The sequence below is a fragment of the Oryctolagus cuniculus genome, chromosome 13, assembly GCF_964237555.1.
Source record: "Oryctolagus cuniculus chromosome 13, mOryCun1.1, whole genome shotgun sequence".
Taxonomy (NCBI): domain Eukaryota; kingdom Metazoa; phylum Chordata; class Mammalia; order Lagomorpha; family Leporidae; genus Oryctolagus; species Oryctolagus cuniculus.
The window spans coordinates 72,072,408-72,088,286 of NC_091444.1; the positions used below are offsets into that span (position 1 = coordinate 72,072,408).

At 42.5% G+C, this 15,879-nt stretch overlaps 1 protein-coding gene across 40 annotated transcripts in view; it reads right to left on the bottom strand.

The window, feature by feature from the left end:
* The window catches only part of CELF2 (CUGBP Elav-like family member 2), a 931,997-nt gene that overhangs the window by 351,627 nt on the left and 564,491 nt on the right, over positions 1-15,879 (bottom strand). For 2 of the 40 annotated variants that reach the window (XM_051820877.2, XM_051820878.2), the window contains exon 1: positions 3,358-15,622. The exons of 22 other annotated variants lie outside the window; for them this stretch is intronic. In XM_051820877.2, coding sequence (XP_051676837.1) covers positions 3,358-3,431 — 74 coding nt within the window. In that variant the 5' untranslated portion in view covers positions 3,432-15,622. Of the gene's footprint in view, positions 1-2,938; positions 3,040-3,113; positions 15,623-15,879 lie in introns of those variants that run through there. 16 more of the 40 variants (XM_070055760.1, XM_070055756.1, XM_051820864.2 and 13 more) reach the window with 10 other exon arrangements.

Here is a 15,879-nt window from a genome sequence, read left to right on the forward strand (position 1 = left end):
CCTGCAGATCTGTGAAGATCAGAGATGGTCTAAGTAAGATATCCTGGGACACTGCGGGTACCTAACTCATGACACACACCTTTTGTCAGTTTTTTGGGGGGAAGCAGGGATAACTCTGCCTCCTTGGACTAGGCATACTCCCCTTCAAACATTTTCTTAATCTATAAGCCCTTGTAACAGTGATGTCCCCAGGACTACCTTTCAGCGTAACTATACTCCAACAGATATTTTTGACGAACTTAAAAAAAAAGCTCATTCACCAAGCTGATTAATTTACAGTCAAGGTAACTTTTCTTGTTTTCAGTAGGTTATTTTTCATACATAAAAAAATAAGATTTCATTTTAATTCATTGGTAACCTCTTCTTGGTATCTAACATCACAAATCTGAATACTTTTTAAGCTACCCTCTTGCAAATGTGTTCATTTATAATTTCTCAATTCTAAGATAGCATTTCTCAGTCTTATTTTAAAATTCACATATATACCTCAATTCATTTATATGATATGAATAAAAAGGTGAAACAATGAAAGAGAAATTCCCTCCTCCAACCCAAAGCCAACTGCCCCATTTTACAAAAGAATGAAAAAAAAAAAATCTGTTCCCATTTTCATTGCACCTGCTGTACATGATATTCTATAATAACACAAAGACTTCCATAGTAAAGATTATTGAAAACGCCCATTTCCATTCATAATGCTGGTATCACCCCAATATTTCGAAGCATATGTTACAGTGATTATATTCCACGAGAGAGTCCTAAATGATACGGGCTCTTTGAACACTGACTGGCTCGTGGGGCCATCAAGCTTAATAATTCATCTCAAAAAGCTATTTGTTCATCTGCCTTGAGGACTCAAACGTATTACATCTTGCAAACTTATCTAATACATTCTTGTGTGAAAACGCCATTGAAAATATGTTCTGCTTTAGAAAATCAACAAACACACACACACACACAAAAAAAACAACAACCCACCATGCTTTATTTAAGTTCCTTTTAGAAACAGGCCAATACCTAGCAGAGTGCAATTTAGTCCAGATGGCAATATACTATAGATGACAACCAGTCCCCAAAACAATGAATCCACACTATTTTCTCAACTGTGTGAATATGGTATTAAAATATACCGACTTTGTGGGTTTTAAGCATTTTGTTCTCTCCTACACACCTCTGACCCCAAATACACTATCTACTATAAGTACAAATTACTTTGGAAAAGTGAGTATTCTCAGGATTATGAAGATATACAATAGTTATCTTGGACATAAACCTCATTTAGAAATCTTTTTGTTTTTTTTGTTTAATAAAACACCAGTTAACAAAAGCTGCAAACAATCTGGGTTTGATTCCAAAGCCTATCGTTTGGAAATAACTAACATTTGGAAGAGCAGTGGCAGAAGTCACGTTAGGATTTCTAGAGCCTCCGTGGGTAAGATACAAAGCCTCTGTTGACAGCAAAGACTTTCAACAAGCCACACGCATCCACCAAATGTAAAAGACAAATTAAATTTTCATAATTCATAGTGTAATTGGCAAGGGAGTGCAGCTTTAGGGACCATTAATGCTTCACACTCATAGAGCACTCAGCAGCTACACATACAGTCATGTAAGTAGCAGGTGACCTTAAATTCGAAATCATGATCAAGCCAGTTCTCTGGTTTAGCCCGGACACTGCAGCCTACAGAGGAGAAACCACAGAAAACTTTCAAACTAGCTCATGTGCAAACATGTACTGTATCCAAGCAGATTTGCACCTTAACAAGGGGATGAGAGAGAGATTTTTAGAAACAAATATCATGGGAGTATTCCTAATCAAGATTAATTTCTCAGAGAAACTGCCAAAAGAAAATCCGATATTTTATGTTATCTTATTAACTCAGTAGAGACAGTAAACCGGATCCTATCCAAGCAAGTTAACATTCAGCGAAAAGGAAAACTTACATTTAAGGGTGCTTGGAGTCTAGCATTCCCCTCCCCCAACTTAAAAAAAAATCCAATCCGAGGGCCTCAATAATTGCCCACTGCGCAGTATCTCAGGAACCTCAACTCTCAACACACTCGAAAAATAATCTAGCATTGCAAGAGAAAGTTGGCTTGCCAGGGAAATGGGTCATAAAGCTTGGAATGGCCTGAGCCTGAGAAGAGGACCGTAAGGTGCCAGAAAGCATAAGGATGTTAGTGCAGGGCTAGAATACAAAACATTGCCTATGCACTCTAACGGCGTCAGCCTTTTTTTTTTTTTTTTTTTTGCGGAAGATTAAATGTAGCCTCGATCCACTCCCAAATTTCTCACCTGAAAAGAGACAGTTTCATACACTCGCTGTCTAAAAAAGACACAGACCTTTCCGTTCCACTCTGGCGATCCATTTTCTATCTCCCAGATTTTCTTTTCTTAACACGCCTGAAATACAAGTCGTTCCTCTAAGACTTGACAGTTTCCTGAGCTGATAAGAGGAACTTTCCTATCGAGACTAACGAGCCAGATAAAAATTCGACACACTTCCCTTTCTTCAGGAATCTCAGCTCGCTACTCCTCCCAATCAACGCTCTACCCCAGCTCCACGACACGTAAAGCCACCAGAATCACATTAATTATTAAATTACAGACTGCATAGATCAGACAAACCATCGTGATTACGTAAAAATTACCTCTAATTTCTGCAACAGATCACACCTGGCTAAGCTTAAGGCTTTGTGATCCCCCCGCCTCCCTCCACACAACACCCCCGGCCCCTCCGCTCCCTTCCCCCCTCTTCCCACCTCAGAAAAGCAAGCTTGGCAAAAGCAAAGTCAGAGGAGTGGGTAACTGGGTTAAGGGAGGCGCGCCTTCAGCCACGCATTTCAACCGACCCAAGCGTGCACACTCGCACGCGCACACCCCGCCCCGGAGCCCGCACCCCGCTGGCCGGTCCCCGGGACGCCGCGCCCCGCTCACCCCGCCGGGATCCAGACGGGCGCCGCGCCCCGTTCTGCTCCCGCCGCCGGGACCCGCTCGCCGGTCCTCCCCCGGACCCTTCGGCCCCGCCCCGGCTCACCCCTGCGGGACCCCGGGACGCAGCCGCGCCCAGCTCGCCGGCCCCGCAACCCCCCTGAGCCCCGCACCGCCTCACCCAGCTCAAACCCCGGGACACCGCCGCGCCCCGCTCAGCGAAGCACGTCCGGACACTCTCTCCAGCCCGCGTCCAGCGCTGGCTTCCGAAAGCTCAGAGAGGCGGCGGATTCCGGAGCGGCCGGCACGCGTCCCGCAGCCGCGAGCGCCACCCGTCCCCCTTCGCGCCGCGCCGCACAGCGCCGGCCGGCTCTGGAGCGGAGAGAACGCCCGCGCGGCCGCTCGGCCCTGCCGGCTTTACTCACATTCTCTCAGGAACAAGCAGGCGGCCCTCGACCATCATGTCCGGGAGGAAATCCAGCTTGAAGGCAGAAGTCATGTTCTCGGGCGCACGCGGCGGCGGCGGCGGCGGCGGCGGCGCTCGGGCGGGGGGCGGCTCTGCGCGCGTCCGAGCGGCCGCGGGCGGCGCGAGACGGGCAGGGACAGGTGCGCGCGGCCTCCCCCGGCGGCCGCCGAGCGGGCACTTGTCACATTCTCTCCCTGGCGCTCTCCGCCAATCCCCTCCGAAATCCAGTGCTGAGGCGGCGGGCAGCCGAGCGCCAGGTGCGGCGGGGCGGGGGCGGAGCTCCTCGGGCGCCCGCTGCGCCGCTGCTTAACCCCTGCGGGCCCGCCCGGCCCAACCCCGGCCCGCACCCTGCCGCCCCGGGGAGGGAGCCAGCAGGGTAGGCGAGGCCGGCCGGCCGGCCGGCTGGCAGCCGGAGGAGCTGAGCGCCCCGTCCTTCAGCATGGCCACACTTGGCGAAGGTCGCTAAGCTTCCGAAATGCTCGCTCGCTCATTCCCTGCTCTGGCTCCACTCCACTCAATTCCCCATTGCCACGGCACCTGGCACGAGGCCGCAATGGCCACTTGTAGTAGAGGCTTAGAGCCATTGTGGTGCCAGAGCCTGACTCACTTCCAGACCAGAAACACGCTCCCAAGCCGAGGCCACGGGGGACAGGAGCAGCACGAGTGTCTGTGTCGCTGCTCCTTGGCGGGAGATGCTCGCCAGCGGACGTAGGAGCGAACAATGACCGAAAGCGTGCCCGTGGTTGTAGGCAAAGAAAACATCGAATCAATGGCCCAAGCGACATTCAGAGACTTGGAGCAGTGCTTTAAGGAGAAGGACTAATCCGTCTCTGTACAACTGCCTGCCTTTCGCATCATCTTGAACCCAGTACCAAGGATGAGAGACTGAAAGTCACAGTAATAAATCATCTTTTCTTTTAAAACGATAAATCATGAGATCTGTCATTTCCGAGGATTTCACATCATAATTAAAAACCAACAGGGTAAGACTTTATGACTGTTAGGTCTACAGTGTAATGGCCGTGAGCTTAAATGCCCACTTAAGATTTCTGACTGATTTATGAGCACTAATAAGAATGCTGAGAAAAATGGCACAGGGCTTGAACAGAAGCGGGAGAGTTTAATTTTCCCAAGTGATTTGAGAAAGTTTTTGAAAGATAAGTCATTTATAAAGTGACATTCTAATTTAGCTTTCTCATTGTTTGGTTGTTCACCACGTATTCACCAATCTGTGAAACTTCTTGGTGGCATATGTCACATTCCAAATCGGCTTCATAAATTGTGTCCCAGAGGTTTATAGTTCGCCCCTTTTGGAAACCATTGCTTTTTGTTTTATTGTGTCATGAAGTATCTTAAACTTCAAAGATAATGCCACTCAAGTGTGCATACATACACACACGAATGCAATAGATGCTATCATAGTTTATACACAGAGATTACGACTTCATTTAAAAAAAAATCTGATTTTCGCTCTAGTTGTGCTATGGAGCTGGGCCTTCTCCTCACAGATCAAGGCACGCCTGGGAATACAGTCACGGTAGCCAGAGGGTTAGATAAAGTCACCAGTAATTAAGTGTATCAGACACAATATGGAGAAAAGATTGTTTTGATTTTTTTCTCACCAATTTCTTCTGTGATCATGTGCTACCTTCAGACGTTATTAAGGAAAATAGATTTTACCTGTCAACTTTAAATCTGCATTATCAATATTAAGTACAGTCTTGATGGACTGAGCATTACGCAGTAGCCAACCTGAAATACTTAATTAGGTCTACACATTTAATTAACTTGGTTTCCTTCTTCAGCTGAACAATGTATCTGGCTTTTTAACCTTCGGATTCCAAGACAGCGAGATATAAAATGAGACAAACCTTCACTTGAGAATATTACCTTTCCTGAGGAGCCAGTTTGTAGGCTTATAAGGGATTAAGAAACAGTTCCAATAAAATGAATTCTTATGTCCACAAATACCCAACTTCTCCTGATACTAAACTATATTTACTCCCAACTCCAGCTACTGCTGACTGCCTTTGAAATTAAAAGATTTTCATTGGTCTTCAATTATCTTGATAAAGTAATTAGCTGGATAAATGAAGACAAACCTTGACAGCTCTTGTTTTTCCATATATTATTTGCAGAAATCCCTAAGGTACATTATGGCCTGACTATATAACAGACTTGCTTTAGAAAGAATGAGTGAAATGGCCTCCACAACCGAACCAAAACGTGACCATGTTGATCAAATGGAAATGTTTTCCAATCAGCTGTGGAATAAAGCTTTGGACATAGCTACGTTCTATAAGGTAGAACATGCTTCATTAACATGTACACTTCTGAAATATTTATTTTCTCTTTAATTGCATGTGAATTAGTTAGAAGAAGCTGTAGGGAAGCCCTCTTACTGACTTAAGCCTTCTCAGCAGTTTGTTAAATTCTAGCCTCAAATCCCTTGAGGCAATAGTGGATTCAAAGCAGCTTTTAATCATACTATAAGGAGGGTGAAGTAGTATGTAAGTAGGTCATAGAGAGAGAATTACAAGTGCATAGGTTATTGCCTTATTTAACAACTACAGTGTAGCATAGTTTTCAAAGCACATTTGCTTTTACCATTTAAAGTTAGAAGCAAAACCAGGGTCACCTATAAAAGAAAACTCACAGCACATGATATGCTGACGTGACGCAAGGGAAGCTTACGAAGTGTAGCTGAGTTTAAATATGAAGTGCAGCTGAATTTAAATACTGTGGCTACCAAGGACATAAATAATGTAGTGACTGCATGGACACCTGATGTAGGTGCCAGAGAGAAGGAAATCTGCATACGTGCACACGCCCCGTAGATTATACACAACAGTCTTCCAGTTGTAGCTTCATCTCTAATATCTCCTCAGTGTCCTTAATCACAGCACATACACAATAGCTCTTCTTAAAAATATAAATTCCAAATGCTCTTGAGCTTAAAAATGAAAACAAAACACAAACACCCAACCAAATACCACCTGATGAAAAGCTTAAATTTCTCATTTCACTGCTTTGGCAGAAGGGGAAAACACCTAAAAACAACGCATTGGGGTCCTTTATAAATTTTCCTGCAGTAATGAGCCATCAGGTATCATGTTTTGGCACTTGGAGTCATCTGGCAGACAGTGCACTGGGCCACTGCTGAACACTTGGGTTCAATGAGGCTATTTTATAGCCCAGGATCTTATCATCAGCAGTGAGAGGGGACAAGGCCGTCAGCAAGCCTGTCTCATGGACAGGAACTGGTTGGTGACAACGCATTGTGTTGGCATCACTGGGGCTGGGGCCTGTGGGGAACAATGAAGTTTCCTCATAGTTTTAACCCCATTGTATAAAAACCTTAAGCTCTTCTCTGGTCCCATCCCCCTACCTTCCCTAATTGTCTCTCTCTCTCTCTCTCTCTCTCTCTTTTTTAATCAACTTGCTATTCATTTCCCAAACAAAAGGCAATTCAGGAATTGGAAGCACTTCAAGGGAAAGTTCCTGAATGACCTCATTTTATATGGGGCCTTCCAAGGGGAGTGAGTGCTCTGTGCTGTTTCAGCGCCTCACTTCCCTCCTCATCCCTCATGCTCGCTCAGTTTTGTCCAATGACTATTGTTTAAGCACTGAATTATCACTAACACTTAAAAAAAAGCTCTCAATGGAAACAGACTGCTAATAAATGCATTTGTGCATCAAGTACACATTGGAAGAGTTCTCTTCCTCCCACCTCATTCAATCAATGAACCAGAATATAGCCCATCTATATTCTTTCAATATTTTTGCAAAGTTTACACCATGGAGATCGAAGCCTGACATATTGTGATTAGTGTTTATAACCAAAGAGTTAATTTTCTTCTCCTGCACACAACCCCCTGTATTTGGACAAATTTTCCATTTTTTATGATTGTATAATCCTAACTTTATATATAAAACTTCCCAAATAGAAATCTCTTTAAAAGCAGTAGCTATCAACAATGAAATTACAAAACAAAGATGGATCAGGGCTGCACTGAAGACTCAAAAAGCCTGTCTTGCCTCCCCCCTACCCCCCAACTTCTGGCTACTCATCACACTCCAGAATTCAAAACATCTTTCCCCTATCACGCTTTCAAATTCACAATATATTAACATAGCTGTTTCAGTTGAAAAACAAAAAAAGCCCAGAGTGTTCAGAGCCATTTGGAGCAAGAAATACAGATGCTTTCAGGGAATTTCCGATCATTTCCCGGCAATAAATTTGAAATCCACATGAATTTTAAGTACCTGAGAGAGTATCTGACTTTGTGGCCATGTGTTTGTTCTTGGCTTACTCCAATTTCATTAGCAAGTTGCAAAAATAAACTGATTTTTTAAAGATGGGTTTTAAGAAAACACCCAAACGAATCCTTAAGTGATACGTCATAAATGCATCTTTTCTTGGTTCCATAAAGGTATCACATAAAAATAAATATTTATAGCACCAATCGTAAGTTTAAAACAAGCGCTTATTTTTCTCCATTTTGAAAGCCTCTGGAATAGTGACTTTATCACATTTCTAAAATGATTTAAGCCAAATTAAATGCCTATAAAGATGAATTAGTTATTAAACTCTTATTTTACATTTTTAAGGGAATATTAAGTAGTCACTGTCCCTTGAGAATAGCTTCTACTGGCTTTTTGCAGTCTTGTGTTTTTCTGAATCTGTTTTTAAGAGAGCCAAAAGACAAGATGGTAAGTCTATCTTCCTTCGGCAGAGGCACTCCAGCTGAACGGGGGTCTTTGTATACATACCTGCGAACATGCTCCTGAGACGCCCCTCTAGGATTTTCAGAAGCTTCCATTCCAAGGGGGTGCAATATGAACGCCCTGGATCTCTCAGACCCAGAGCCCAACCATCTCATCATCTCCCTCCCTAACTTGCCCTTGCCTTCTTTTTGTCCTTTCTCCATTATACCACTGCAACAGCTTTGTCTCTCCTCTCTGCCCGTTCTCTCTTAAATGGAAGTCAGTGTCTGAAGCTTTCCTCCACAGCTGTGTGTCTGTGGAGGTTGGTGACTACCAAAGAGAAGCGAGGGGTGGTGGGCTGCTTTATCCGAGAGAGAAATCGAGTTTGACTTGCCTTGACCAAGGCTGATTTCTGAACTAGGAACAGCTGTCTTTGCATTGAACAGTGGGATTCCTTTCCAGACACTACCCAGGAGGAGGAGGGGGAGGAGCGGGAGGAGGGAGAGGAGGCAAGACTGTGGACCATGAAGTGAGTAAATAGGATGTGAAAATTGAGAAGGAGAAGCCTAGGGAAAGGGCGGGGAGACAAAAAAGGCTTCCCTGTCTAGCACAGTGATTTGCACATGGAAGGCACTCTGGGGGAAAAAAAAAAAAACAGTTCTTAGAAGCAATGTTTCAGTTCCCTCTGGAAGATTTGTCCAACTATACCAGGTGCCCTTATCTGGTGCCAGCTTGGCGGCAGGAGCACAATTTATACTTATCGAAGTGAGGTTTTTAACTGTCTCACAATCCACCCTTCAACACCCCTACCCTCTCCACATAGTCTTCCCAAAGGGCCAAAGGTGCTTATCTTATGGTCACGTGTTGTTAACTTTAAAAAAAAAAGGGGGGGGTTGGGGTGGGGAGAAAGCACTGTTTGACAAAATGCAACAGCTGAGTGGCAACAGCTGGGAGGACACACTTAGGGCATAACATTAGGTCCCAGAGAAAGAAGCAACAGGTGGGGCAGAAAGAGAAGAATTGAACAGTCTAAGCTTTTGGGTGTGGTTGTCTGGGACAGATCTTGGCAAGAATGAAAATTGCAACTTAAGAAGGACTCTGTGGGGTCGTAACAGCCTAACAGCCCCATTGGCCTGAATGTCTCTGCTTTTTCTGAAGAAGAAAATACATCTTGGAAAAGAGTGAGGATTAAGAGAGCAAAAGCTAGGGTTTCTGTAAAACAAAGCGCACGAATCCACTTTACTCACAAAGATAACTGATCCCCACCAAACAGCTTCTAGCTACCAGGACGGAAGACATATGATCTGGTGTGTGCAGATCAGACGGTGGGACAAATGCTACTTTCAAACGAGTGAAAAGATTATGGAATTTATAAACCAAACCTGTTGGATTCTGCACTTTATTATGTTCATGAGTTGATTGACACTGGGGCCAGGTGATTTAATTTTATGATTCACCAGCTAGACCTTTGTCTCATGCACAACTACTACTTCCTAGTATGGATGAATGGCTGAAAAACCGAAGCCTACCGTGATCCTCAGATGAGATGCACAATGTGTTAACCTAGTTATTACTACAGCAATTATATAACCAAGCTATTAAAGTGACATGTAGGTTGAAAATACATCAAGGTTTTGAGCACAGGAAATTTATTTTTTTCCCTATAATATGGTTCAAATCTCTAGCCATTTTTAGGCAGTGAAAGAGGTTTTTGAAAATCCCAAATGGCTTTTTATTTAAATTTGCTTTTGATGCTAATTCCCATGAAGTCTATTAGGAGAATTTTTTTTTCCTTTTTCTTAAAAAGAACTACCCCAAATCTTCATGGAAATGTGGCATAGCTCTATCTACCCAAGTTGAGAGAATGTGCTATGTCTTTTCTCTATTGCTGAGTGCTTCCATGCTCTGTTAATGTTAATAGCAGCATTTGCCCTATTTCATAGCAAAATGGCAAGGTTCAAGAGGAGGGATGTGAATGGCTGTGGGGTGTGAGGAAGGAAGGTGATTAAGGCAAGGGTTTTGTCTTGCTCTGCTTTGATAACAAACATAAACGCTGGTGTTCTAATGACATCTTCCCTTTCGTCTGCACTCCTCCCACGCTGCTCCTCCTTCAAGGCCCAGTTCAACTCCCTTTTCTCTGCAATTTAACACTGGATGCCTTCTCACCCACTGTTTTCTTGTTGTCCCATGAGTGTTGTGAGCTGCTTGAGGGCCCAAGCGAGGACTTTTATTGAACACAATACATACATTTGTTGCTTGATTGATGGGCTGCAGTATAGCATATTTTGGAAATTGATACACATAAAAATCCACATTTTCATCTCATAATGCTTGAAAAATATAAATATATATAATATAAATATATCCCTTCCAATGTTTGTTCCCATTATACAGATAAAAGCCCATGAGAAGTGAGGCATAGGATGCTCCAAGATCGAACAATGAAGTAAAGACACAGAGAGAAGTTAGAACTCAGGAGCTAAAATTGCTTTCAAGGATTTTGCCTTTCTTATTCCCCAATTCTTTCTCTTTCATCACCATTCTCCATTTTTCCGAGACTCTTCCCCAAACAGCTTTGGACAGTAAGGAAGGTTAAACACACGGTAATTTAGGAAGGCCTGAGCACCTGAAATGCTAACCTCTGAGCAGTGGTTTGACCACAGATCCTAGATGATGGCTTCTTACTGAATTGTCCGCTGGTAAAAACTAGGAGGCTTGCACTAACCAAAGCCTAAAGTAGAAACCAGTACCAGAGGAAGCTATGGTTCCCAAAGTGCCAGTCCCAACCACCACAGGTCTATGTGTCTATGGGCCCATGATTTAACCCCTCTCAGTCCGAGTTTTTTCACCTTTGAAATGGGAATAACACCTACCACTGACTTTCAGATATCTTTGTGGACTAAATGATACAAGATAAAAGTAACCACAAAGTGTGGTGCTAGACATAGAATAAACCATTAGTAAATTTTATCCTTTTTTCTTAATTCTATCCTAACATTCCCCCCTCCTAATCTTTGATGAAAATTAGAACAGGCAGTTGGAACAAGAGAAAACTAGTTTTCACCCTATTATTCTTTGTAGCATTGGAGTTTTCACTGATAAATCTAGGCTCTGCAACCAAACCTGAGGGAAGAGAAAGGTTAAGGTTTATGGAGAGCAGGCTTAGAGCTTGTGGGTGTGGAATGTGGTTCCCATGTCCTTTTATCAAGTCAGTTATGAAAGACAAGGTCAAAATGGGTTCTCACTGATGGGCCAGGAGGTCCTATCACCCACCACCAACTTAGTGAGTTTCAATTACAGCCAGGATCTTAGAGCATATATAAATGTGCAGGTAAACTCCTTACACACCCCAAAAGAGAGCTGGAGTCCCAGACCAATGCATTCAATAAGCAAGACATGAGAAACATAGCAGGGCCTGAAGCCCTGGTGTGACTGAGTTGGACAGTTTTCCAGCAGTGGTAAAGAGCAGCTTGTTGGTTTCTGCGTGGAGAATCAGCTATGCCCAGGCAAGGCAGTGCACACACCTGCTAGAAGCCAGCCATGCTGTCTGTAAGTTCCAACCCAGAGCTTTTACTGACTTCAGCTGCAAGCTTTCTTAAGAAGAGGATGGGAAAAAAATGCCACCAATCTTGCAGGTGTATCAGCCTCATAACTTTAAACCTCAAGCTTTTCTTCACCCTAACGACAACATTTGTTGAAATTAGTCATTTTGCAGGAAAATCTGTTTAAGTTTTCTCCGGGGGAATGCTGGCAACCCGGCTTCATAAACCCCAGTGATTCATCACCATCCTGAACAGCCAATCACGGGCAGGTCAACCCAAACGGGCTGAGGTGGCAGGAGCTCATGTTGCCCTCAGAACACATGTCACTCTGGGCTTGTGTCACCTTCTCTCCACAGAGGCCATTTCCTGGGAACTTGGACAGTCTTGACATGCAGGGAAAATCACACGGAAGAAATCTGAGGTCAAGATCAGCACACTTGTAGGTGATAATCACTAATGACATTCCTTGAAGGGTAAGTTTGGGAACAACGTATACTTCATCCCAGACCAAGGTTAGGCAGCCACATCTCTGAGTTTACTGCATGTTCAGTCTCTTTCCCTCTCCCTTTCTCTCTCTTTCCCCCTTTCTCCTCCTCTCCCATCTTGCTTCCATCTTAGTCTAATATCTGTAGGTAGATGCCATTTGATCGGACAAGCACTTGAGCTCTGGAATGCACACTTCCTTGTAATTCTGAATGAGTAGCAGCATTGCACTCTCACCCATGTCTTCCCTCCTCAGACACCCTCTTCCCAATATCAGCTAGGTAAAAGGCAACAAGTTTTAATCCCCTCCACATCTCTGTCTTGTCTACAAAATAAAAGTCACTGGTAGTTAAGAAAAACTCCCAAACCCCATGACACTTAGGGAAGCAATTGATAGTTTTATGAAATGGGACCCATCCTCTCCAACGCATTCCCCAGGAATTACCAAAATGTTAGACAGAAATGCAGTAAAGGCTAATAAACATGCTACAGAAAGGCATTATTGCCGCTGAGTGAACTCGTTACCCTCCCCAGAGAAGTACAGATAAATGCTATGGAGCAGAAGATGCCTCTAAACAAATTGTATTCTGTTAATGACTTTCACAGAAATCTCTACACCAGAAACTAAGCTGGATTTCCTAATGCCCTCACTACCACAATTATAAAAAATCAAGGTATGTTTTTCACCTACAAATTCTGACGCCTGAACTACAGAGCCATCATTCCCACGTAACATCCTTCCTTCTGAATTCACCTTTCTTTTCATCAACCTGGGTGTTTCCAGGGCTGTGAGCAATGAACTTTGCAGCAGCCACATTCTCACCTAATTAACCCCCCTGATTACAATAATTAGTATTGATTCACTCTTTGAATCACTTCCCAGGTATACAAGCACAATCTACACTTGCTAAAAGTTCTAGATATGAATATTAATAAAACATTCCTCTTTATTTTTCAGCCCCAGAAAGATAGTTGCAATTGTTTATACTTATATTTTCAAAACCAAAAACGGTCAGTTTTCATTTTAACAAGTAAAAGAGAATTTTAATGCACTGAGATTACAGATCTCACTCTGTGGTCTGCTGAATACCCCTACGTGAATATTCCCTAGGCTCCTGTGTGAAGAGACTTTGAGAGCAGTCATTACTCTCTATTGAAAGGAACCATTGTCCCAGTTTGACTCTTCTGCGATTTCTTTTCTGCAGGTTGGGGCTTAGAATGAAGTTTTATTTTGACATTTGTTTCGGTCACTCCATCCAGTGGGATCATCACAACAGAAGCTTGTAGCAGGATACAGATTACAGATCTTGTTACTATTGTGGAAATACATGTAGACAAGTTTGCCAACTCCTGGGAATCTCACACCTTTTCCCTCAGGTTAAAGGAAAAGACAGCTGTTTGATGGATGCTGGAACGTGGGGTGGGGTGGGGTCGTCCAAATTCTAGAAGCTGGTAATGGATCAAATCAACAGAGAAGTAAGCCAAGTAAGAAGAGATTCCCCTTGTTTCTGCACCTAACTATGATCACCCAGGAAATCAAAATGAATACATCACAGTTAAATAATTGGTAATTCAGTCAAAAATTCAACATGGAGGTTTCCAGGAGATTTCTTTATTGAAATGGGCTAATGACAAGCTGCTAGAGAGGACAGACGACTTTCTTGAAATTCACAAGAAATCAGCTGGCAACCTTTGTCTTGGAATAGAAATTTCCCATGAAAGCAGAATCTGGGTGTGCTAGTAACGGCAGGTCAGTCTCAGATCCAAAGCTTCACCAATTACTTTTTATGAGCTCATCCTAAAAGCAATTATACGTATACCCGATGGAACCAGCAGTTCAGATCCCATAGGAAGTGAGAGAAAATAAGTATGCATTTAAAATCTTCTCCCTTCACAATGGATAACTTTAAAAATATTATTATACCACATATGTATGTTTTGGGTGCAGCTTGGTTCTAAAAATATTGTCAATATTGTCAGTACTTGAGAAGGTGATCACATTTGTATCAGTAATTCTGCATTAAATATTTCATAACATTTCAGCTGAAATTAAACATTTTGAAATTCATGTTCAAACTCTTAAAAATAGCTAATGTTTCCAAATCATGTTTTCCCAAGTAATACATCTTGTTCCTTATTTACTGGGGACATCACAAATTTGCACTAAAATATAATCCAAAAGGAAACACCTGCAACTCAATATATTTTTCAAAAATTTACCTTTTAAAGCGAACTTCTTTCTGTTATTTAAAATTAAGTCCTAATCTTTCCAAGTTTACTAATGCATTTTGATATATTGTTTTGTCACAAGCAGCTAATTAAGCAAAACATTAGATAAGATATATTCTTCATGGAAATCAGCCTTAGGATGATGTTCTTGTCAATCAGTTTTCCTTCAGTATTCAAGGGCCAGTTCTTTTACCTCTAATGTGGAAATAAGACTGGTTTCAATATTTGAGAAGTTTGAAACAGATTTTTCTATTTTCTCTTTCTAAATTCTCACTGCCTTCACCCTAGAAATGAGTGTTTATCTTACAAAATGAAAGGTATTTGAAGAGGTGAGAAACATTTTTCCTGAGTAGAAATGCATTTTATGAGGATATAGGCATAAATCAAAAATCAATATATCCCACAGAGACCAAATTTTACTTAACAACTTAATAGGCTGTATAGTAATAATTTGCCACCAAAATTGTGATGGGAAAAAGTCTTCACTTGTCCTTGAATTTCTCTACTCTTTATCTACATGGATGCCCAAAGGGGGAGGTTCAGACTATAAATTATAATGTACTTAAACATTAAAAATATCCCTTTTAACTTCTCTTTTATGGCACGTCCCATAAGTTCATCAAATGGCAAATTCAGAATCCCCAAGCATTCCATAGTATAGAGTCGGGTCTAATCATAAGGTATTTGCCAGAATGATAACGGCATTACAAGCATTCTCAATCAATAAGTTTTTTTTTCTTTAGTTAACAGAGAGGTAAGCAATAAATCTCTAACTTAATCCAACCAACATAGCTGCAAAATGTAAAGAGCTCCATGAACTGTAGATACTAAATTTTTAAAAGCATAAAAACACAAACAAGCAGCTATAAAAGCTTTTCATTCTGTACCATCTATACAAACAAGATTATAGGAGATAAAAAGGGTGTTAAAAAAGAAAAAAAGAAAAGCAAAAGCCCCAGACATGCATTAAGCTAGTTTGACAGCTCCATTGTTCACCCGGTCCCATTGTCAGCCCCAAAGATGTATTCAGTGCTACGATGTCTGCTAGCAAATAAACAAAAGACTACATTTTTCAAAGCAGGATGCCAATTCTATCATAATTCTCTCTCTGCTTTCCGAAAGGTCAGTGGTGCCTCCTCCTTGGTATGTGATAGAACCCCAACACAGATGCAGGAAACAAATATTTCCCTGCCAAACACGGGGACCCAGGACGCCATGCATGAACAGAGGTCTCGAGCAGGTACACATTTTGGCAAACAGGATAAAGTGATCCAAACCTGGTAGCCCGGGAGGACTATTTAGGTAGGCTAAGTCCAGATTAGAGCGGTATTTGGAATGCAAGTCTAATATGGAGTCTCCTCAGCTCCTTTTTCGGCGATTATTCCATGCAGAATGCATAATAATGAAAGAGCCTTAGACATTGCAAAGGAAAAGACAAACCAAGTGCCAGATTCAGAGCCCTTCAAATTATCCACTGGCCACTCATGAATAGCGGCGAGCAAATACATGATCTGCTTTCA